Raw genomic sequence first — 22,525 nt, 5'->3', positions numbered from 1 at the left:
GAATTTTGAATTTTTTTATATCTTCGAAAATGTTTACTATGGATAGTCAAGCAAGTTGTAGAGGTAAGCACAAAATAACGATCAATATCTAGATGAATTAATACTCTCCCATTTAGTCATTAGCCTTGAGGAGGACATAATATGGGCGATGAAACAGAGACACGAGTGCATGAGAAGGATCAACTCGGACATAGTTCTACCAAGTATAAAACCTCCCAGCCATGCAAGTCTGGTTAAGTATCAAAAGGAGTCGATCACCCAAACGATGGCGTCCATGCTCTCCAACCAGGTCATACTAAACCTCCAAAACTACACCCCTCAACAACTCCACGGTTGTCTACTCTCGGGAAAGATATCAGGTACTCGCCAACTAAAATTCGATGTATGTACCACCAATCTTTCCTTTACCTTGGTAGGCTCGATGGAACTCTTGGATTTTTACGAGAAGAAAGGAAAGAGTTGCGCCCATCAGATGACCAAAACTTTAGACCGATTCGTCGGATCCATCCTGCAAGAGATCATGGCGTTTGAGGGGGACATCTTGGCAGTGACTCCAGATTCGTTCCTGGCCCTTTGGAAATCCAGCAGTATCGCGTCGTTGAAGTATCAGGTCCATTCGGCCATCAACTGTGCTCTCGTCTTACAAAAAAAATTCAGCAAATTTACGGTGGAGGAAACGATGGTTTTGGAAGGTAACACAAGAAGATGATAGTTGAATGATATTTATCCTCTTGATTTTGCAGTGAAACTGACCTTAACCGCAGGGTCTCTTACGTTTTCGGTGTTGAGTAACCCTGTTGAGAATTTTTCTTATGTTTACTTCGGTCAACCGTTGGACGAACTGGAGGTTGCCGAACAGAAAACCTCTTCCGGGGATATAATTGTAGCTCTTTCTGCTTGGAAACAGGTCAACGCCTCTGAGTTTTCCTCGGTGCAACTGCCAGGTTCGGATTATCACAAGGTTGGAGGAATTTAAACCTGTGTTTCCCGAATAATTTGATCGATCTTCGATTTTCAGATATTGGGAGTGGGATTGCAGTGGACTTACGCTGGGAAAGAAGTCCTGATGAACAGTTAGTCCTTTTTTCGTATTCTATCCTGTTGTTTTTCTGTTTTAATGAAGTCTGGGGTTTGTAAATCCTTTGGGATTCATTGCGACAGAACTCTCGTTGCTATACTACTGACTGCGACCTATCTCAGTTCATTCCTTCCTTTAAATGAGGTGGATGCTGTTTTCAGGGGACAGCATCTACGAAAACGCCGACAAACCGAACCTGTCCGAAGAGAGTCTGGTCCAGGACTCCGAATTCACCCTCCTCCTGCGTACCGAGGACTTTTCCCGTGAGTAAAGGTCGATACGACGCGTATACCTACCCCCGACGCTTTTTTTTTTCATCGCAGTAAGGCCGATCGTAACCAACCTGGTGAACCGTCGCGACGACCTCGCCAAGTTCCTGATCCAACCGGTGCTGGGCGTCCTGAACAACGACGAACCACTCGCCAGCCTCGAGGAGATGAGGCAGGTGGTCGTGATGCATCTCAACGTCAAGATGGATAAGATCCGGTTGGAGGTCGTCAACCAGTACTACAAGATCGTGTGCAAGTGAGCGTTAGGGGTTTTTTCTTTTCCCCTTGGTGCGAAATTGGTGATTCTGTTTGCAGCAAGGCCAAGGAGTTCAAGGGATTGGTGGAGAAATGCTCGGCGTGTCGGGGGACCGTGTCTTTCGTCGTGATGTTCGGCATGAGGGGATTCACGACTGTTGATGAATCCCAGGACGCTTTACTGTGCGCCGTGAGGTGTCACCACGATCTGGACCTCTTCGACGAGGCTCAGGCGGTGTCCATAGGTTGCTCCACCGGTGAGCTGGCCTTTGTAGTGAAGGGACAGTCTCTACGATCTCCTTCCAGGTAAATGTTACTGCGCAGTGTTGGGCCACGTCCTTCGCAAGGATTACGTGGTGTACGGCAGGTGCTTGTACAAGTCGCGACAGATGGCGTCTGCCTACCCCGGCCGGGTGACCTGCGACAGATCGACCTTCATCTACAGCAATCTGCAGTCCGAAAACTTCACGTTGTTGCCTCGAGGCAAGAGAAAGACGGACATAGGTCCCATCTACGAGTATAAAGAAGATAAGGAAGTGTCGTAAGTTGGTGTCTTGAACCTTAGAAAGGAGACTGTTAGATTCTTTCCAGGATTTCCAACATAGACCTCCACGTGCTTCCCTTGTTGGGTAGGGACGACGAGATCCAGACCTTCCTGAAGTTCTTCGAGGTGTACCTCAGGAATTTCGGGATCAAACCTTGTTGCAACTTGGCCAGATGCTCCTTCAAGAACTGCCTGATCTTCGACGGCGTGTACAGACAGGGCAAGAGCAGGCTGCTGCAGGAACTGCCCAGTAGGGTGCCGGAGGGAGACGTGCAGATGATTAAATTCTACGAGAACGATACCATGGTGATAACTCGTCGTTTTTCGCGAGATTTGGGTATTTTATGACTGTTTCAGAGCGGCTACCACGGCGTCAGGCAGATGTTGAGGATGACCCTGGGTTTCGGGAATTACACCGCGGAGTATTTCCGCAGGAGGAAGATCAGGGAGAAGATGGACGCTGACGCGACGGAGAACACGCTCTACGTCCTCAACGACGTGTTCGACGTCAATTTCGAGGCGCCCACGAAGAAGAAGCCCTTCAAGAAGCAGATGAGCCAGCTGAGGGAGGAGAGCATAAAGATACTATGTAACAAGGTCGGTCCCTTCGCGATTGGTCCACGGGGATCTTTCTGCACCGACCGTTTTTTCAGTGCTTCGAAAGGCCCACCCTCCTCCTGATGGACAACGCGGATTTAATGGACGAGGAGTCCTGGAACCTGCTCCTGCCGATGCTGGAGACAAAGCGTTTCTTCGTGGTGGCCACCATGGATAGGACGAGGAAGGATCTGGGGAATCTGGAGGTCGTGCTGGAGTCCCTGGAGAGTCACCACGTGGAGAAGATCTTCCTGCGGAGGATACCTCAGGTGTACATAGCCGGCTTGATCTGTCAGATGCTGAAGGTATACGCCGTGCCGGCCGACCTCGAGAAGTAAGTGGGATTCGTCGATGAAAATAAAGAATGTTGGGGGGAAAGCCCACGAAGAGCTTCCTGAGAAACTCAGGCTTCTTCTTGAGTATAATTTGTGCGATAAATGCCATGAATTTAACATGAAATCTTGGCCTATAAGTTGTAAGATCATTTTTCAGGGTTATTCAGTCGAACAGCAGGGGTAATCCAGGATGGATTGAGAATTTCTTATTGATACTGCAACAGACGAGGAAGATTACAATTTCCAGGGCCGATTTCAAGACCATACGGGAAAAGTCTTTGGTAACCCCACCTCTATACATGCTCAAAAGGTGAGTGAAATAGCACCCTGATTTTTGCAGACGACTGGTCTTATCTTCTTCAATTTCTTGGCCTCAAGCACTCACATATAGGATCTACGTTCGTAATTTCTCATCCCAAAGGACTTTTCTGGAGTATTCCCAACTTGGAAGTCTCTTCCAGTGTACCTCCCTTTTATCCTCTTTCTTAGGTAGTGTTTTCCTTTCTACAAGAGAGCCACAGTAACTTTTATAGCTAATTCATTGTCTTCCTCACTTCTCGACTGTCCTAAACCAAAAAATTCCTCTCCATCGAGCCAAATCAATGAAGCTCAACACCTCCTTACTCGTCTTGAAGTCGAAGAACCTTGTCTTACCCGCAAATTTCGCAGGTTATCGCCGGACTCTGTCCGTTACTACAAGTCGCTGCTGGAGGAACGCACCACCTACCCCTCCGAAGTGATCGATCCGTGGGAGGTGTACATAGACAGCTGTCGGGACGTGTTCAGGGACGTGGACGTCAGGAGCGGCATGCAGGAGATCTTCTGCAGGGAGACGACGGTGCCGGTGTGCCTCCTCGCTGCAGGCTTCGATCCGAAGGCTGACGTCGATCCCAACGTGACCGACGACCTCGACTTCCTCCAGCTGTACGATCGGCTCACGTACCAAGAGCAGCTGATGCTGAGGTGCGCCTCGGTGCTCGGCGATCCCTTCACCAGACGGCTGCTCTTCTTCATCTGGATGCCGGACCACGAGAGGGACGCGGCCGAAGGTAAGCCATGGGCTGGATTCGCTCTAGGTCACGTTTTCCCCTTCCAGTCGTCCAGAACCTGTTCGAGAAGGGCGTCATCTGCTGCGCCAGGGGGGATTTCAGCACCGGCGGCGACTACATCCTGATCAGGGACAAATCCGATCCGAACGAGCAGAGGTTCGTCGACTGTCACTGCGTCGGCCTGGACATGCACGACAGCTGCCTGTTCATGCCGAAGTACGCGTCGTGCGGCTTCATGCGCTTCAAATCTGGCCATTTCGCCAGCACCACCTACGACCTGATACCGGAGGAGGACAGGAAGGAGCTCCATTCCAGGGCGGCCAAGTTCATACAGAAGGAGACCAGGCGGTGCGTGTCGTGCGGATGCGGCTACTTTCCGGTCCAGTTCGGATGCAAGATGGACAGCGTGAGACTTTCTGTTTCTATGCGTGTTCAACGGTGATCTGGGACGTCGTCTTTTCAGAGCGCGCTGGGCAGGGTGCAGATCGAGGACGACAGGAAGAAGAAATCGGTCCAGCTCGAGCACATGGACTTCAACGAGCTGTACGACTACTCGACTCACTCCCCTGGCCGGATGACCATCTCCAGATCGTTGGAGAAGGGGAGCAGACCCACCCTCTCCCTCAATTTCAGGAACACGAAGAGCTTCACGATGAGCTCGAACAGCGAGGACAGGTTCATCGATCTGACCTACGAGGATAAACGTGAGTAGCTACCACACAACACGTGATCTCCAGAACATAGTTGATCGATTTTAGACGGTAAGACGTTGAATTACGTGAACCCCTTGACCTTGCTGAAGCTGAGGAAGAGGGCCTCCTTGGTGCGGACGTTCTCGAAGTCTGATTTCCTCTCTTGCGACTGCCATCTCATCCTGAACCACATGTATAAGAGATTGAAGCACCATTACAGGGGTTCTGGTGAGTTTCGCTTAGACCATCGGAACCTCAGCTACTCCCGAGTCGTTTTCTTTCCAGAACAATGGCACCAAATGATCGTGACGTGCATACATTACGTGAGGATCTCCATGGCCAACAAGAACTTCGCATCCGCCTTGGGCACCATCAAAGAAGCCCTGGATATGTTGGAAGTAAGAGTTGCGTATTCCTCCGAGACGTTCCAAACACCTCTTGTCCCTTTCCAGAACGAGAGCCACATCCTTCAAGATCCCCAATGGAAGATCAAGATGCTCATCGCTAAATTTTACTGTCTGAAAGGCGACGTCCTCTTGGAACTGGACCAGGTCGACGAGGCGCAGAAGATCTTCATCAAGGCCATGAAATCTTTCGGTAAACCCGTTCCATATAAAGTTCCCGTTTTTGATCGCGTCTTCCAGGACTATCGTTTCCGGATACGGAGGGGACCCTGAGGTTCAACCTGAAGCTCTTGCAGCAGAAGTGGAAGCAGAAACTACGTCTGTATTTCGTCCCAGGTACCTTCTTGAACGACGAGAACGACATCAGCCAGCTGTACATATCCAACAGTATCGCGGAGACTTTAACGCACCTCTGCAGGATATACATGGTGGGTTAAACCTTCGAATTGCTCTTGGAGCGTTCACGTTTTTTGTATTTTACAAGGCCAAAGGTCAGTGGAGGTTCGCCGAACTGGCTGCGGTGATGAGCCTGAAGAACAGCCTTCAGACCGAGACGAACCTTATCAGGATATGCGAGGCTTTCTCCAACATGATGTTGGTGGCTCAACACTTCAATAACAGGTTGTTGTGGATGAGTCTCGAGGTCCACGCCCTCAGGTACTGTCACAAGAAGAGGAACTTTGTCGAAGCCCCCGAACTCAGGGCTATATCCCTCCTGTACACCACCATTTTCGAGGCGAGGTAATCGAGTGATAGAGCCTTAGGCCCGCCATTCAGGAACGTTCTTTGTAGGATGTCGAGGGCGGAGTTCGAGGCGGCCCTTCACGTGGGCTACATAGCCGTGAGCATAGCCACCAAGTGCAACGAGACGTCCATCACCATCCGGCTGTTCACCATGATCTCCGCCATACTCTTCGACAAGATGATCCTGAACGACGCCACCATAATACTGCGGGAATTGGAGTTTTTCGCCGACGAACTGGACAACAATTCAGGTAAGACGGGTGGGTTTAACCTCAATTTATAACGTTTCGCTCGGTCGCGCAGGTAGGACTTGGTACCTCGCCCTGGCCGTGTCCTTCCACCTGGAGACCGGTTACATCCTCTGTCCGTTCAGCACGGTCGAGCTGTTTTACCACAGCGAAGGTTGCAAGGTCGGCGACAAGTACCTGGAGGCCAAGATGAGGCTGATAGTCACCATGTGGGTGTGGTACCTCAGGAACCACCAGTGGGAGAACGCGTCCATGTTGGAGAAGGAACTGAGGAAGTATGGACGACGAAAGATCGACAGTAATAACCACGCCATCACCTTCCTCTACCTGCTGGAGGGGACCCTCTTGAGCCTGGTGTACAGGATCAACAGGAGGAGCATCACCGGGATGGCCGACGAGAGGAGGGAGGTGGAGAGGTTGCTGAAGAAGTTGCGTCAGGAGGCGCGATCTCGACTCTGCATCAAGGCCAAGTTAGTTATCGTTAAGCTTTTGACCCTTTCATTGGGCTTAGCTTTTCAGGTTGTACCTTTTGAAGGCGTACTATTCGTACATCCTGGAGAACGTGGACGATACGAAGAAGTTCCTGAGGAAATCCAGGAAGTTGTGCGCGATCCACGAGAACAACATGGTTCTCCTCCTGTTGGAGCATTCTGAAAAGGTTGGGAAAGTAAGAGATATCGATGGTTCGATGGTTGACCTTATATTTCAGGCCTGGAACAACGAACTGTCGACAGCGACCCGGGATTTCTGGAGGAACCACTGCCAGGCCGACACTTACATATCCTACCACGAGATCCAGTTCGACAACCTCAAGATCTATTGCTTCACCTACCCCAAGCCCCTGTTCCGCATATGACGACGTCAGAGTGACGGCTAAACGACAGATATCAAAATTCCAGTGACGCGAACATGGATTTCGACGAAGCCGTGTCCTTTCTGGCCCGCAGACTCCCCGAACGTCCGTCCCTGTTCATCGTCTACACCAACGCCTTGGGTGAGTGAGAATCCTGCACGTCTTCGATTTTTTTAAACCCTGTCTCTCTTCCAGGTGACTTCCCGGTCGTGCTGGAATCCCCGGTACGCTTCTCCTGCGATCAGATACCGAGGTTCCCGTCGAAGGGGGAGGGACTGGCCCCGCCCCGCCTCCTGTACGGCAGATCTTCTGGGGTGCACGTGCTGGTGCTGCAGGGCAGGTACCACCGTCACGAGGGCTACACGAGGGACGAGATCTGCTTTCCGGTCAGGGTGGCCCGCTGCCTGGGCTGCAGACGGATGTTGGCGGTGAACGCGGCCGGTTCCGTCGGCGACAGGTTCGAGCTGGGCGACCTGATGCTCGTGCGCAGTCACGTGGACCTCGCGGCCCTCGGGACGGACGCCGGCAGGATCCTGGGCGGCGGCGAGCGGGAGATCGAGGAGAACGCCAAGCTGTACGAGAGGGACTTCGCGAAGATGGCCGGGAAAGTGGCGGTCGAAGAAGGTCGGTTGGGTTCTTGATTATTCTCGGGATTTTAAGCGATTAATTACTGTGTTTGGCTTGAATATTATCGGCGATAAGTTGTAATATGCCTAGGTACCACTCTCGGTACTTGATTCTGTTCGTAAATGGACGGAAAGAACGAAAGAAAATTGGAATTTCTGACGTTTAACCAACGGAAATGTAAACAAATCCACGATCACAGAATAAATTCCCGTCTGACGTTTCTCGAAACCATAGTTAGGTTAGCATCGATCACAGATAGGGGTGGGTAGTGCCGATTCGAATCATCGATAGGGATATGTAGTGTTTTTGGCCTCGGTATTTATGAAATTTTATGTTTTATTACAGATTTTTTTAAGGATCTACCGAAAACGTGGTTCTTCTATGCTACTTGCTGACGATTATTCTGTTTTTTTAAGGCATGGACAAGTACGTGAAAACTGGCGTCTACGGTATGATAGAAGAGGCGATTCCGATGAATCACTCTCAAATAATGAACTGGAAGACGCTGGGCGTCGACGCCGTCGGCACCTCCCTGGTACCGGAGGTCGCGACCGCCGTCAAACTGGGTATGGAAGTCTGCGCCATGTCGGTGTTGACCGACAGCGGCATCCTGGACTACAGCGAGCACCCCGACCCCGTCCCCGAGGACATCCACAGGGCCCTCGCGCCCAAGAGGTCCCTCGTCAAGAAGCTGCTGATCAGGTTCATCGATCTTATGGCCGGGAAGGACGACCAAATAAAAAAATAACCATGTAAAACGGACAACCCAAGTTTTATTAAACGACGATCAATACAAACGACATTTCAATGTTTTGGTTCTTGAGAGGTTAGACGACACGACGATATGTACAGAAAGATATAAAAATTCGGGAACACGCGGGTAGTTCAGGTAACCTCCCAGACGGTCGAAGACACGGAGCTCTTCTTGGTCCTGCTGGTCACCTCGACGTGGGCGTCCAAGCCGTCTGATATCCTGCTAAGCCTCCTGGCCCAGGAGCCCCTCAAGCCCGACACTGAAAGGAGTAACGTCAATCGACCTAACCTAAAACGACGTCGGGTTCTCGCTCACCCCTGGTCTCCTTCGCGCCGTTCCTCGACGAATTGTTGTTCTCCCTGATGGTGTGCAGGATCTCGTCGTACTCCGTCTCCTGCCTCTTTAGACCGTGCTCGTATTTGGCCTCTTTGGCCAGGAGGGCCTCGCGCTGTATCTGCGTCCTCAGCTGAAAATTACCGATTAGTTTCAACGTTCAAGTTTCTTATAGAGCCTCTCTCACCTCCGACGGTACGTCGGGGATGACGTATTGCATGACGCCCACCAGCGCGAAGACGATGTGCTGAAAACGGTTTTAAAAATTGGTAAATGTGAGTCGTCAACACCGAAACCTTCGTACCTCGAAGATGACCACGAAGGCTAACCTAGCGGCGAAGACGTGCCAATACTGAGGGCTCAAATCGTAAGGGTTGGGTTCCTCCGGTCCGTTCCTGTATCCTGCAACGTCAAAAGAGTGCGTAGTTCAAACGTACAACGCGTACTAGACGCGCAAACGCTCACCCCTATACTGACACTTCTCCGGTGGCGGTTTACCCTCGTTGTCCCCACCCATACCCTCGGTATAATCGGACGTGTTGAATTCTGCGAAACGAAACGTTTAAAATCCTCGCGATTTTCCCTTAAAACCCTCCTTACCTGAAAGGGAGGCGTCGATGTACCCGTTGAGATCGAACGATTTGGAATACTTGTACTTGTACACCATCCGGGGGATGAAGTCGCTCGTGTAGGCTATCACGAACGCCTGAAAGACGAGAAAAAAAATCGATACGTTCGTCTACGAACCACCCAACTACGTAAAACTCACGTTGGAGACGACGGCGGCGTACGTTATGGCCCTGAGTATACCCTCCCAGGCGCCTATGTCTTCCGCCCTTTCCGCCAGAGGCCGCCTGGCCTGCGTCACCATCTTGTAGGCGTCCAGACGTATCTCCGCTATGTTGTTCAAGAGGGCGCAGAGCGGCGCCAGGGGAAACGCCGCCACGAACAACGTCACGAATCCGTACTGAAGGACTGAGAAATATCAACGATTAACAGTTGACATACGTCAATAATGACAGTTGACATACGTCAATATTGACAGTTGACATATGTCAACTGTCAGATGTCAAACTGACATTGACAGATCTACGACTTACTCATCTCCAGATACTCGTCGAATAGGGCCAACCTCCCCGGATCCTGCAGGTGGTAATCCTCCTCCCACCTGGTGTGCTTCCTGGTGAGATCCTTGGTGGCCGACCGGTGACTCCTGCCCCTCCACCAGTTGTTCATGAACCTGCGCGAGAAAAAAGGCTCCGTTAATCGAGGAGGGAAAGATGCGCGACGCGTCTCGCTCACGGATTGAAAAGCTCCACGAAATTGTTGAAGATCTGCTTGCCGATCATGATGATCGCCAGCTGGATGCAGAGCTCGCTCAGGCAGCCGGCCGGGTCGCACACGTCCCCCTTGACCCTCAGGAACTCGGATTTCCGCACCACGATGTCGCCCGGGTAGTCGAAGAACCTACCCTGCAAACCCAAGCGATTAGACCGGTCGATCTCCCCCGACTGACGGGTTAGATCAACCTTGAAAAAAGCTATGTAGATGAGCGAGGAGTAAAAGTTGAGGAACTCGAACATGAATATCTTGAAGGTGTACGAGTCCTCGTATTCGGTGTGCGTCCTCGGGTTCTCCAGGTTGGTCAGGTAGATGGCGAGCCTGTGGTAGAACTGGAATCAGATACGTCAAGTTGGGGCTTCGATCGAGGAACGACTGGGGGTTACCTTGGTCAGACACATGATGATTATGAGATTGATGATGGCGGCCGAGACGGACGTCACTATTTTGGCGTGCTTCTTGAAGAAGTATCCTCCGCCGCCGTAGATCACGGATACGATGGATAACCTGTAGATTATGGTGCCCAGGACCGCGCAAAGCACCACCATCAACTGTCGAAAACACCCCTTTACCGTCAAATCCTCACGTTTCCCTCACTTACCATCAAAGCTATGGCGGATCCGGTTATGAAGTACCTCAAAGACTTGGATTTCGCCGATAGGTAAGGCTCTTTCTCCCTGGTCACGGGATTGGTACGGAAGGTCTTGACGCTGGTCTCGAACTCCGGCCTCGGCTCCTCGTCCAGGTCGTTGCCCTGCAGGTCCCACTCCCACTGTATCATCTTCTGTTTCCTCCTCCACATCTCCAGGAAAACCGTGGCTGAAACCAAGAGAACAACGATAAAACCCCCCTTATCAACACCTCCATACCCACCCCACAAACTCATGAAAATTGCGAAGAACACTGTGGCGGGATTATCGAACAGATAAGTCAACCTGGCGAACTTGCAGCTGTCCAACAGCTTCTGGTACTTGCAGGCCCTGTCGCACAAGGGACAGAGGGTGATGTTCCCGGGGCCATTCCTGTCGCAGATCTCCTTCCTGAAAGCACAAAGTCTTAGGGGGTCGGTCGGAGACTATCTGGTAACTCACGTGGGTATGTTGTCCGGGCTGTCGATGGTCAGCAGGCCGTACATGAAACAGATGAAGCCCACGATGGCTGGGGCGTACAGCATCTTGGTGTAGAAACCCAGCCAGCAGAAGTACAGCCCGATCTTGTCGCCGAAGTACTTCCTGATCAGTCCCAACGGCTGCTTCTTCATCCATTTGGCCGGACGCGCCCATTCCAGGTACAGCAACTGTAAGTCTGGGGGTTGGTATCGCTAGTAGGGTCTAGATCCGGACTTACCCTTCGATCCAGAAGCCTCCCGTTGCTGTCTTCCCTGTCGAATTTACCTTCGTGCAAGGGGAAACAGGCCAGGTACGTGTTGTCGTTCAGCAGCCTCCTGATTCCTACCTGAAGAGAGAAAAGATTGAAAGAAACTCTGGTGGGTGGATCGGATGAACCTTCACCTTATCGGCAGCGTCGTCGTACCTAACCCTCAGCAATATCTGCATCACTATCATGCTCCTCTGGGAACTGGCGAATTCTGTCACCCTATCCTTAACGATGAACCTAAAGCCCAACAAAAAAGATCAGCGTGAAACCTCGATAATTTCCCGGGTACTTACTGCTCTTCCCTGTCAGCCCCCTGAGTTGCAGCGTGAAACGACGGATCCTCCTCGATCAGATCCGTGTCGTACCGGAAGAAATCCTCCCACGACCTCTGCAGCCTGGTCCAAAAGGTCGACTTTTCCTTCTCCTTCTTCTCGTCGTCCTGAAAACCGGCGGTCAGTCTATGGGTCGTTAAGGTCGAAGCGCGGACTCACCCAAGCCTTCACTGATATGGTGATGAACCTCTTGATGGGCAGCTTCAGCCCCATGACCTCGGCGTAGCGCGTCTTGGTCTTCCACGGCAGGTGGATCTTCAGGAACCACGTCTTGCCGTCGAAGGAGCTGTCCTTGTGCTCGAGCTCCAGTTCCAGACCTTCCCTGACGAGGTTCTCCTGCGGGACGAGGCGAGAGAGTTAGGCGTGAAGGGGGGTCTTAAGGGCGATGGGAAATACCTGGAAAACCCTCCTGTAATCCCTCCGTCTGGCTTCCGCCTCGGTCATGACGCCCAGTTCCTCTTCTTCGTACACCAGGATCATGTCGATCTTCCTCTTGCCGTCCCTGAAGAACAGACTCTCCGGGTCCAGATCCTACAAGAGATACCGCTGAATTTACAGTTGTGGATTGAGTTTTTCACGGTTTTCCACTTGGATTGAGTCCGGATGTGCCAAATACCTTTTTGTCCTTCAGGCGTCAATTCCGAGTAATGGAGATTTAATGCGAGATAATTCCCTAATGCGTCGTCCCCTTCCGCTATCCATTTCCCTAAATTACCCTTAAAAAGCGCGGCGATGTAATTGATAATGACATACATTTCCCGTCTGACCGGAAAACTTCCTTGTCCACACAAACGCGTATTATCGATTCGGTCCGTTTCCTATATGGGGACGGTCGGAAAACTGTGAAAACTTTAACCACCTACCTCCTCTTTTTCCGGAAGGGTCTTGACGGGCGTCTGGGACACTTCCTCGGTCGGGAAATCGGGCTCCTGGACCAGCGAGGGCAGCGGCGTGCCCGGGATGGTGGAGTAGGACTCGGCGTTAAGTTGGGGCCCGAAGGCGTCTTTGGCCGTCGGGAAATTGGTCGGTTTCTGCTGAAATAAGGGGAAAATCGTTTATATTGAGGGTTCTCGACGATCCCCGGGGAGTTTACCAGGGGTTCCGCGCATTCTACCAGGTCGATTTTGGTGGTTATTTTGATCGGGGTAATTTCCGAAGGGGAAAATGACGCTTGACAAGATTTTCAATCGATTCTGTAGTCAAGATTTGATTTTCAAAAACTCTATGGGGGAAAAGGCATAGAAATCATTCTGAATTAAGGGCATAAAAAAAATTCAGGAAGGGGAACATAGATTTGGAAATAAATACATAAAATTGACAGAATGTGCATAGAAATAATTTCCGAAAAAGTGCATAGAAGGGAATTGACAGAATGTGCATAGAAATAATTTCCGAAAAGGCACATAGAAAATATAGAATTATTTTTGGCCTTAGTTACGATATTAAAATGAAAGATAATTTTGTCTCGGGCGAAATTTTTTTCAACCTGATCTGGTTGGGAAGAGGACCTCCGGAAGTTGACGGAGTGATTGTTGGTCTCCCTGGGGCTCTCCTCGATGCCATTGAGGTAGCGGTCGTGCTCCACCCTGGAGAATTTAATGTTGGCGAGGGAATTCGACTTGGTCCTTGGAATGGGGGCGTTTTCGATGGTGGTGATGTGGGGGGTGTCTTGCCTCTCCTGCGGGATGTTCAGGCTGGCTGTGCTCTCCTCGCTCGGCCTCCTCGAGCAATCTGAAACTCCAGGGGATTATTCGACTCCAGGAGAAGATGCCGTTGGTCACGAAATACGTCTAATTTTAGACTATTCGTGACGCTGTATTGAAGACATACCTACTAGATTTTTAAATATTCAAATCACGCCTCCCTAAATCCCTAATTCTAGTGGAAAAACCGAAATACCCCAGCTGAAATATTCAATTGGTTTTAGGGGCGCAGAAAAGGCCTATTAAGCCTAAATTAATAATGCACCGGCGTTAATATTAAAGCCAGACATGTGACCCTTTCATGAGGACATGAATGGGGCATTGAAACCGAATACAAGTTCAATATTTGATCGAAAAATGAATGCCCACCACTATCCCAGTTACCTTTAACGTGTGGGGGTGTACCCAGTTCATTTATTAATAAACGACCTAGATATGCGGTTCGGGTCTGGGGGTTTTTGAATAGTTTACATAGTGAAAGAGTACGGGGGTTGTATACTTCCCTGAAATCTATCGAGGGAAGAGCTTACTTTGGAAGACTTGGAGAATAAACATCAATTTTCTAACTTATGAGTAAATATGTAACTTGGTATTATGTAGATCGTTTAAAATTAAATGATGATATCGTATATTCCCCAAGTAGATCAAATAACATTTAGAGTAGAACCCAAATGTCTTTGTCCTTAATATCAGCGTTCTATTGAATAATTGATTATTCCTTTTTCGATTATTTCAAAATTCACTGGTAAATGAACAAAAAAATTTTTTTTATTTCTTTAACAATTTCTCATGAGAAACCTTTTGAAACAGCAAAACTTTTCACGTGGCTATTTGCCCTAGTTGGGTATATCACAGACTGTTAAAGAATATAAAAAGTTCAACAATAATCATCTTTTGAAAAATATCAGGAGGACAAGCTAAAAATAAAGTAAGACTTTCTGTAGTTTAAAAACTTTTACCTCGTTAACCGAAAAAAATAACGGTATGAAACTTCACCTTCCAATTGTAATTTTTTTTGTAGAAAAATAGTGTTTCCTGCATTTTTCTCGAAAAACTAGACCAAAACTCACCCGCCGAACCGTTCTCCCTCTCCGACTCTATAAACAGATAGTCCACGTCATGATTTTCCATATCTTCGCGTGGAAAGCGTGAAAATCGAGTCAACTAACATGCCGAAAAACGGACGGTCCGAAAAAAAAAATTCGTGTGATATTATTTCTCGGCGGATACCGACCGTTATCTGGCACACTTTGATCGCACCGTTGCGTACGGTAATGTGATGCGCCGTTTAATAATAAATAAATTGGAAAACTATGGAAACGGGATGACAACACTGAAGGTAATCAATTGATCAAAACGGGGGGAACGGGACACTTCGTTTATCCGGACTCTGTAATCGGTGGAGAGCTTTCTTGCGCCATCAATCATCGTTTAAAAAAAAATCATCGTTTTGAATTGGGAGTAGGTGTTGAATATATTCTTAAGTTGCGCGTTGAGACACTGTTAACGACCATGAGGAGCAACAGCCGAAGATACAGGCAAAATTTCGAAAGCAAACAATCCTCAACCTAACTGCAAAGCCACCTATTTGGGTACCTACAGTGAAGTAGACCTCAGAACACACCCCAGGGTGGAGGAGAATAGAGTAGAGTAGGAGTGGGTAGACTAGAATAGAGTTGGGGAGGGGGAGGAAGATTTGAGAGAGTAGGGAAGGTGGAGCGGAGGGTAGAGTGAAGTAGGGGAGGGAGTATTAGAGTAGGGATGAGTAGAGGAGGAGGGTAGAGCGAAGTAGGAGAGGGTAAATTAGATGATAAGAGAGTAGGGGAGGCTAAAGTGGGGTAGGGGAGAGCAGAATGAAGTAGGAGAGAGTAGAGTGAAGTAGGGGAGAGTAGAGTTAAATAGGGGAGGATATAGAGTAGAGTTGGGGAGGGTAGAGTGAAGTATTGGAGGATAAAATAGGTGATAATAATGTAGGGTCGACCAAAGTGAAATAGGGGAGCATAGTAGAGTGTGGGAGAGAAGGGTAGAGTAGAGGAGAGTTGGAAAGGATAGAGTAAAGTAGGGGAGGGTAGAGAGGAATAGGAGAGAGTGGAGTGGCGTGGAGGAGATTAAAGCGGCGGAGAGTAGGAAAATGTAGAGGAGAGTAAAGTGGCGAAGAGTATTGGGAGGAGGGGGTTAAGCAGAGTAAAATAGGGCAGTAGAGGAGGGGGCAGTGGAATATGGGAGGGTGAAGTGGAGGAAAGTAGTGTAGGGAAAGGTAGAGTGGAGGAGAATAGAGTGTTGGACGGTGAAGTAGAGTGGTAGAAGCTAAAGTAGAGAAAAGTAGACTTGAGGAGTGAAGGAGGGCGAAGTAGAGTGGTGAAACTAGAGTAGGGGAGAGTAGAGCCGTGGAGGGTAGACTAAGAAAGTAATGGAATCACTTTCGTTCCAAACACACAACTGAAAATAGAATTTAGGATTTCTGATCATCAAAAAACTTGTTGTATCACTTGAAAATAGTTTATTCAAAAAATATTTAAACAATAAATCGACAAACGATATAACAATATCCCCAATAAAATACAATCCATCTTCTGACTTATGAGTACAATATTAAAAAAAATAAAAATGATAATCTAAATGGAATATAGATTGTCTCTATATTTCAGGTTATAAAAATACTGATTTGTACTTGTTCACTTTCTTATACAGGCTAGATCACCTAGATAAAAGCTTGATCACCCCGTTCTTTCCAGAAATCACAACTTTATCTCCAGTCTTGAACATCCTAGTCGCGTTCTGAGCCCCAACAATACAAGGAAGCCCATATTCCCTCGCCACAACAGCACCTACAATTTCATCATTAACTTTTTAAAAATCTCCCCAACCGACAAACTCACCGTGTGAAACCAAACCCCCAAGTTCGGTGACCACGCCCGACAACATCGGAAAATACGGGGACCACCCTATATCCGTGCTTTTGGTTATCAAGACATCCCCTGAAAGTAAACGATCGATAATCGAATCATTGGTGAAACGTGGTAAGTTCAAACCTTGTCTTAACAGGTGTACATCGTCCAGAGAAGTCACCACTGCGGCTCTACCCTCAACTTCGCCAACGCACACAGGGGTACCGGTACAAACCACATCGGAGTCGGATATTTCAAAAATTTCCTCGTCTTCAGTTACCGGCACAGGCATCTCCATCATCACCTCCGGGAATTTCAGCTTGTTCCACGTCGGATACAACCTCTGTCTTCTCAGCGCTCTGTAAGTTTAGTTTAATCGTTTTTTTTTCGTTCTTTTCTTGAAATTTCGACGTCTTACTTCGAGATCAGAGCAGGGTTCTTCCCGTGGATTATCTGCCATATTTCGTATTGGGTCAGGTGGTAAATCAGGTTCTCATCGGGGATGAGACCACGGTTCTTCATCTTCCTCGCTAAAGTTTTATAGGCTATCCTGAATTTGTTCGCGGTTTTTATCAACGTCGATTTAGATATTTCCCTGTATCCCACCGCTTTCCTGTATCTTTTTATCAGGAATCTCAGGATGTGCCTGGAAGTGGTCGAAGTGGATTTAATACTTCTACCCAGCCAGCGTTTCACGAGATCTACTTACTTGGTTGCGTTGGAAATCGGAGATTTGAGTTCGTTCACTATGTCTTTAGATACGACTGCTTCTGCCTTGTCGACAGTTTCGAATTTACAGTTCATCTGAAGCATCTTTATGACGGCCGAAGGGTCCATCGACCAAGAGTCTATGCTTAATTCCATCTACGGAAGTTACAGTTATAGACAGTTGTTGCGTATTGAAGTCTCTCGATTTTGGAGGTTAGAAGAAGGAGGCGGAGTCAAGGGATGCACGTGGAGGCGGAGTTTAGGACCGTATTCCCATTTATTCAACTCAGAACTTGGTAAAACGACGAAGTAGCGCTATATCGACGCGTAACTCGAACAACAGACTCATAATCCTGCAGCTGCGCAAATGGGAAGTCACAGAAAGGGGCGGGGACGGTTTAAAGGGGCGGAGTTAACCTTCACCATCGTACTCACCTCGCCCAACAGTCTGTGCCCGTGAACGTCCAAGAAATCGCCGAGCATATCGTAGACCTCCGCGCAGTTCGTCTTCAACCATCCGACCCCGTCCTCCGGTCGGACCTCCGAGAATCGCTCGGCCAGCTTGGATCTCCTGATGACGGCGGACATCTCCTCCAGTTTCGCCGGAACGTCGGCGGAAATGACGTCGCCGCAACAGGAGAGGATCGTGGCGATGTCGCTGTAATTCTCCATCTTGATCTCTAGAAGCGACGTGCGAGTCAAAAAAAAATACAACATAATACGCGATGTTTCGATGATACCCGATTACGTCACGCATAGAAAATATCCTCATTGGTTCACAGAAATTCGGCAGAAACTTCAACTGTCAATGTCAGTGTGACAGATGATCACAGAACTGGATACTTTTTTTCCGAAGTTCTTTTTCAACGTGTACCAATAACATTATCAAGAGCGTGTTAAGTTAAAATAGGAGCCACTCACCGCCCTTCGTCAGTTGCTGCAAGACGACGAACTGATACACCATCGATATGCTCGTGATCAGGCAGTGCTTGTAGTTGATCCTCACGAAATCCACCAGGGCCTTGTCGATCTTCTCGTAAACGTCGACGATGTCGTCTTTGTCTCCGACGCCGATGACCAGTCCCTCCTCGTCCTTGACGATGTCTGCCGTCATACGCGAGCCGTTCCAGTTGTTCCTCAGCATCCTCACGGCCTCCAGCAGTTTGGAATATTTTGTTTGCGAGCCGTATCTGGCGATCGCCTTCCTGTTCATTTCCTCGGTCAAGACCGGACGACCGAAGATGGCCAGGTCCACCATCTGGTTGAAGGTTTCTATTTCTTCCGACGGTCGCGGGTAGAAAGCCTGAAGAAAGATTATTTGGAGCCAAAAACACGACCCTGTGGTACTCCTATATCGAATTTGCCACTTTGGACCGCCAAAAACTCATCAAACATAGATGACTTACCGAGAAGAGCTCCAGCATGGCGAAGTGATGGCTGTACCTCAAATTGATGGAAACGTACGGATCGTACCTTCCAAACGCCAAGACCTGTGTGCCCTTGTCTATATTACACATGATGGCGCTATAAGATAGCGCCGTTAGGGCGTAAGGTGACACCTCCCCTATGTTCGCCCTGGTGTAGTAGGTATCGTTGGAGATGTGAGGACTGTCGAATTCATGCGTCAGTTCTTCGTCCGTCCACTGGTTCAGCGTCGTCACGGGCCTTGATTGGAGTACGTACAACCGATCCTAAAACCGCGAAATTGAACAAAAAATCTCAAAAATCATCGAACCAACCTTGAAAAAGGCCCATTCGACGTCTCTGGGGCTACCGAAGGCTTCTTCCAGTATCACTCCAACCTTCCCGAGCTTAACAGCTTGGGATTCGGTCAAACTACGCTGACCCGACCTATCTTCGCCGGTGTGCTTGTGGATCCCGTAACGACCCAAGACCAAACAGTGGATTTTTGAGCCTAAGACCACGGAGTCCACGGATAACTCACCCTCGAAAGTCCTCGACAAAGTTACGGTATCCGGCTCGGATTCTCCGGAAACCACCGTCTAAAATCAAATAGGTTATGTGTCAAAGTGACATTTCCAACTGACACTTGAGGTTAGGTCTGATTGGATGACATTTCCAACTGACACTTGAGGTTAAGTCTGATTGGATGACATTTCCAACTGACACTTGAGGTTATGTTAGTCATTACCTCTCCCAGTCCGAAATTCGAAGTGACCACCATCTTGGACGGGTCGGAATTGGAGGGGTGACAGGTGAACAGGACACCGGAACTCTCTGCAGGTATCATCTGTTGGACCACGACGGCCATGGAGGTACGAATGGGCAAGCCGTGTTGCCTGGTTCAAAGATCCGACGGATTTTATTGAGTAAAACGAGAAATTTCAAGACTTACTTTCGATACATGACACTTTGGTAGGTGAATAACGAGGCCCAACATTTACAAATCTTGGTCAACACGTCTTTGTCGGTCTGGGAGCCTAAAAACGTCTCGTTCTGTCCTGCCGATGAGAATTCCTCAGAATCTTCCCCGACAGCTGAAAATTTTGGTTTATTAAACTTTAAATGGAGACCAAGTCAATCTACGGTACCTGAAGACCTTACGGCCCATCTCAGATATGGAATGACTTTGTCATCATGGATCCTTCGATGCTTCATCAACTCGTCCAAGATTTTCTGAGCTACCGAGGGAGTTATGATCTGGTCTCGGAAAAGTTCCACCGTACTATCCAAAAAGAATATGATAATCATATAATGTAGAGTTTTTAGTGGGTACTCACATTTCACAGGCGTTTTTCAAGTCTCCCTTCTCCCGTCCAAATGCAATATCTTCCAGCAAAGAAATCGATTTACGTAGATTGAAATTGTATTCTACCTGTTTTTTGAAAGCTTCAGTCGTCACAATGAATCCGTCCGGTATTGTTATCTACAAGGAGAAGTTTAAGTTGAGATTTTCTTCTCGTACCAACTCATTTACTTCTTCGTTTTCCAGACTCTTCATCAACGACAGTGAACTTCCTTTTCCTCCTGTCAATTCTAAAATTTTCGATTCTTCTGTGCCTATTGGGGTTACAACGATATCTGGCACAGTCTCCACCTTAATTTCTCTCAATATCGGACTTGGTCTTTTCACACCGTTTCCTGCAATACACTTTTAAAATAAATATGTCGACAATCTCTTCTACCTACCTCGATGAGAAGTCCAATAGTCTAGAATAGCGAATCCTCTATTATTATTCACTATACACTCTGCAGATACATTTCTGCTCTTGAAACCTTTGAAATTATCGTTGGTTACCTCAACATTCGAGTTGTTATCCATGGATAGAACTACTTTCAACATCTTTCCAGGTACTGAAAATTCAAGTTTTAACACACATCGTCGACAAATTTGATTTGACTACCTTCGACGTGAATTGTGACTTTGTCAGAGATGCTTTGGTCCCCTTTCCTCAAATCCAAATCACAGTTTTTGACCGGGTATACTGATCCTAAGTGGGTTAAAACGTGACCGTATTTGAGCCTGTAACATTCCAAATAGAATACTTGTTGGGATGATTCGGAGGAAACTCACTCCTGACAGCCATTCTTTATGGATTTTACACCTAAGTGGAGTAAATAGCCGTTTTCAGTGGCTGCAAATACTGTTAGATCTTTGTTCAAAGCCTCGATGTCTGCAGTACCCTTGATTTTGGTTCTTACACAAGCCATATTGACTTGAGTTTCTGGGATATTATCACCTAAAATCGTACCTTTGAGAGCCCCAAACTGCACGATACTCTTCTCGTCTCCCCTACAAAAAAATGTAAGCATACGAAGGTATGAACATTCTTGAAACTTACAAGAGTTTCAGCCAATTTCCATCTCTCCAAGTGGTTTTCGCCAAGCATTTCGCAAGGAGATTCAAGTCGTCGTCTACAAGGGAAAAGTTTGGTTTGGAGCAGCAATTCCATCTGAAAATATTCGATAAAAAAATTTAAAATTGTTTTGAAACTGAAGCATCCCCTGGCGGTCATAGAAAAAAGTATTCAGTTCTGAAGTTCGCCTGAAGAGGGCGACAAGGTCGATGAATGTACGAGGGTCATTCGAAAAATTCACTTACGTTAATCGCAAACTGATGTGTTCTACACCGCCATCGTTTGTGGTGGATACTTTTCTGAGAAAACCGTTGAAAAGGAGCCTGTACCTCTTGAAAGGCTCCGAGATTTCCACGTTCAAACCTTGACATTTCCATTGGTACCCCGAGACGTGCCTTCTGGTAACGCCGCCAGCATCTGGAGATACGTAAATATCCTTGCCAATTCTCAGGCAAATCGTAGATTCCGCGATGTGATCAGCCAGAAGCGTTATTTTCACGCTCAATTGGTTGCCCTCTTGATCGACAGCTCTGAAGGTCAGGGCTTCAGATTTCTGAAGGAAATTGTTGAATAAAAATACAACCCTTGTACAGGGGCAGGTTGTGAACTTACTGTTTCCCTTGTTATAGGTTTGGGTCTATCGTAACGTTCTAATTCTTCGTATTTCTTCGGTATTTTCACTTTTTTACAGGCCTTTTGAATTTCCCTCTTTCCAAATATGAACTTTACCAGGTAGAGAACACCTAGATGAATGAAATTTAATTAAATGAAGTGCTAAAATTAACTGCTAATTGATTTTAATTCTCATTTCTTAGACTCAGCTTCTGTATATTCATTTTCACTATGACTAAGACAAAAAATACTGAAGAAATCCACTACTAGAGAGAGCTTTCAATCAAGTGATGCATGAAAACTTCTGCTTAAACTATTTTTTGTCAGTTTTCAATCAATAAATAAGTCTTACCTCCTTTAGAGTGGAAATTATCATCATCGTTGATCAGCAAGTAAACAACAACAGGCACAACAACCAACGTTGCGTAGTAGCAAAAATTGAACACTAACGATAACATCACGCAGATTCCTTGCCAAAACAGAACGCGGGTGTTAACTAAAATCGAATAAAAAGATCAAAGCGGTTATCGAAAACTTGAGGATCGCTCTCATTAGCCTTATCTTCCGATAGCGGTAGCAGGTGACAATAGAATGAGTATGCATCGTTTTATCTCTATTAAATACCAAAAAATCAAGCATGGTTTGACTGCCGGGTCCTTGACAAATCCCAGAATGCATTGCATAAGCGCATAGGCGTAAACAAGACAGTGAAAGTGGGACTATGAACCTCAGCCAGGGATTCACCTGACCCCCTTCTGTTTTTGTTTAGCTTTCTGCTTTCTTCTACGGTGATTTAAATCGTCGACATAACCACGTGCTCGCAGCTATCCCTATCGATAAACAACGATTTAAATGATATATCGTGTGTCTATTTTTGTACCGGCACTGGTCGAAATCCTAATTTTTGGTCAGTCAACTCGAAATGACTTGAGTGTTTTTGAATAAATTGAAGTTATTGGATAAT

The 22,525-nt window shown here is 47.7% G+C and overlaps 4 protein-coding genes across 5 annotated transcripts; 2 read left to right on the top strand and 2 right to left on the bottom strand.

The window, feature by feature from the left end:
• Positions 1-38: 38 nt before the first annotated feature.
• On the top strand, positions 39-7,071 carry LOC123321166 (adenylate cyclase type 10-like). Its single transcript, XM_044908671.1, has 25 exons — positions 39-63; positions 117-359; positions 417-667; positions 713-961; positions 1,019-1,073; positions 1,240-1,341; positions 1,402-1,603; positions 1,663-1,859; positions 1,909-2,143; positions 2,194-2,452; positions 2,504-2,743; positions 2,800-3,077; positions 3,236-3,388; positions 3,748-4,127; positions 4,175-4,533; positions 4,591-4,831; positions 4,886-5,047; positions 5,105-5,217; positions 5,272-5,416; positions 5,464-5,651; positions 5,708-5,964; positions 6,016-6,218; positions 6,271-6,685; positions 6,735-6,873; positions 6,925-7,071. The coding sequence occupies exons 1-25, from the start codon at positions 39-41 to the stop codon at positions 7,069-7,071; spliced, it is 5,238 nt and encodes a 1,745-aa protein (XP_044764606.1).
• On the top strand, positions 6,988-8,497 carry LOC123320091 (purine nucleoside phosphorylase 1-like). The gene is made up of 3 exons (XM_044907262.1): positions 6,988-7,209; positions 7,264-7,692; positions 8,112-8,497. The coding sequence occupies exons 1-3, from the start codon at positions 7,125-7,127 to the stop codon at positions 8,441-8,443; spliced, it is 846 nt and encodes a 281-aa protein (XP_044763197.1). The 5' UTR covers positions 6,988-7,124; the 3' UTR covers positions 8,444-8,497.
• LOC123320090 (anoctamin-4-like) lies at positions 8,449-14,798 on the bottom strand. 2 transcript variants are annotated; one of them, XM_044907259.1, is made up of 22 exons: positions 14,606-14,798; positions 13,319-13,563; positions 12,696-12,866; positions 12,229-12,363; positions 11,992-12,168; positions 11,794-11,939; positions 11,635-11,737; positions 11,471-11,578; positions 11,215-11,420; positions 10,997-11,163; positions 10,725-10,942; positions 10,510-10,674; positions 10,312-10,455; positions 10,085-10,254; positions 9,883-10,022; positions 9,552-9,757; positions 9,383-9,488; positions 9,248-9,328; positions 9,087-9,184; positions 8,970-9,029; positions 8,765-8,915; positions 8,449-8,708 (listed from the first exon to the last, which is right to left on the bottom strand). In XM_044907259.1, exons 1-22 carry the CDS (start codon positions 14,664-14,666, stop codon positions 8,581-8,583), a joined length of 3,186 nt encoding a protein of 1,061 aa, XP_044763194.1. In that variant the 5' UTR covers positions 14,667-14,798; the 3' UTR covers positions 8,449-8,580. The 2 variants fall into 2 exon arrangements, with proteins under 2 accessions (XP_044763194.1, XP_044763195.1); XM_044907260.1 differs by having other exon boundaries at positions 12,696-12,863.
• Positions 14,799-16,056: 1,258 nt separating this feature from the next.
• Positions 16,057-22,158, bottom strand: LOC123320436 (prodigiosin synthesizing transferase PigC-like). Its single transcript, XM_044907754.1, has 21 exons — positions 21,914-22,158; positions 21,562-21,692; positions 21,195-21,502; positions 20,935-21,045; positions 20,667-20,885; positions 20,497-20,615; positions 20,282-20,446; positions 20,070-20,233; positions 19,873-20,018; positions 19,684-19,817; positions 19,488-19,629; positions 19,284-19,431; positions 18,871-19,134; positions 18,538-18,822; positions 18,053-18,434; positions 17,567-17,811; positions 17,133-17,287; positions 16,842-17,069; positions 16,568-16,782; positions 16,415-16,513; positions 16,057-16,363 (listed from the first exon to the last, which is right to left on the bottom strand). The coding sequence occupies exons 1-21, from the start codon at positions 22,017-22,019 to the stop codon at positions 16,233-16,235; spliced, it is 3,897 nt and encodes a 1,298-aa protein (XP_044763689.1). The 5' UTR covers positions 22,020-22,158; the 3' UTR covers positions 16,057-16,232.
• Positions 22,159-22,525: the final 367 nt, after the last annotated feature.

The sequence above is a fragment of the Coccinella septempunctata genome, chromosome 9 (genome assembly GCF_907165205.1).
Source record: "Coccinella septempunctata chromosome 9, icCocSept1.1, whole genome shotgun sequence".
Lineage (NCBI taxonomy): Eukaryota > Metazoa > Arthropoda > Insecta > Coleoptera > Coccinellidae > Coccinella > Coccinella septempunctata.
Note: the sequence above shows the minus strand (reverse complement) of the source record. Positions and strands in the feature narration are given on the sequence as shown.

Coding starts and splice junctions, on each gene's coding strand:
- LOC123321166 (XM_044908671.1), top strand. CDS start 39: ATGGATAGTCAAGCAAGTTGTAGAG. Junction 962..1,018: donor CAGGTTCGGATTATCACAAG/GTTGGAGGAATT, acceptor TTCGATTTTCAG/ATATTGGGAGTGGGATTGCA. Junction 1,342..1,401: donor GCGTACCGAGGACTTTTCCC/GTGAGTAAAGGT, acceptor TTTTCATCGCAG/TAAGGCCGATCGTAACCAAC.
- LOC123320091 (XM_044907262.1), top strand. CDS start 7,125: ATGGATTTCGACGAAGCCGTGTCCTTTCTGGCCCGCAGACTCCCCGAA. Junction 7,210..7,263: donor CGTCTACACCAACGCCTTGG/GTGAGTGAGAAT, acceptor TCTCTCTTCCAG/GTGACTTCCCGGTCGTGCTG. Junction 7,693..8,111: donor GAAAGTGGCGGTCGAAGAAG/GTCGGTTGGGTT, acceptor TGTTTTTTTAAG/GCATGGACAAGTACGTGAAA.
- LOC123320090 (XM_044907259.1), bottom strand. CDS start 14,666: ATGGAAAATCATGACGTGGACTATCTGTTTATAGAGTCGGAGAGGGAG. Junction 12,867..13,318: donor CCTCTTCCCAACCAGATCAG/GTTGAAAAAAAT, acceptor CCCTTATTTCAG/CAGAAACCGACCAATTTCCC. Junction 9,329..9,382: donor CATCGACGCCTCCCTTTCAG/GTAAGGAGGGTT, acceptor TTCGTTTCGCAG/AATTCAACACGTCCGATTAT.
- LOC123320436 (XM_044907754.1), bottom strand. CDS start 22,019: ATGTTATCGTTAGTGTTCAATTTTTGCTACTACGCAACGTTGGTTGTT. Junction 19,630..19,683: donor ATGGGCCGTAAGGTCTTCAG/GTACCGTAGATT, acceptor CAAAATTTTCAG/CTGTCGGGGAAGATTCTGAG. Junction 17,070..17,132: donor CCGATTTCCAACGCAACCAA/GTAAGTAGATCT, acceptor GACCACTTCCAG/GCACATCCTGAGATTCCTGA.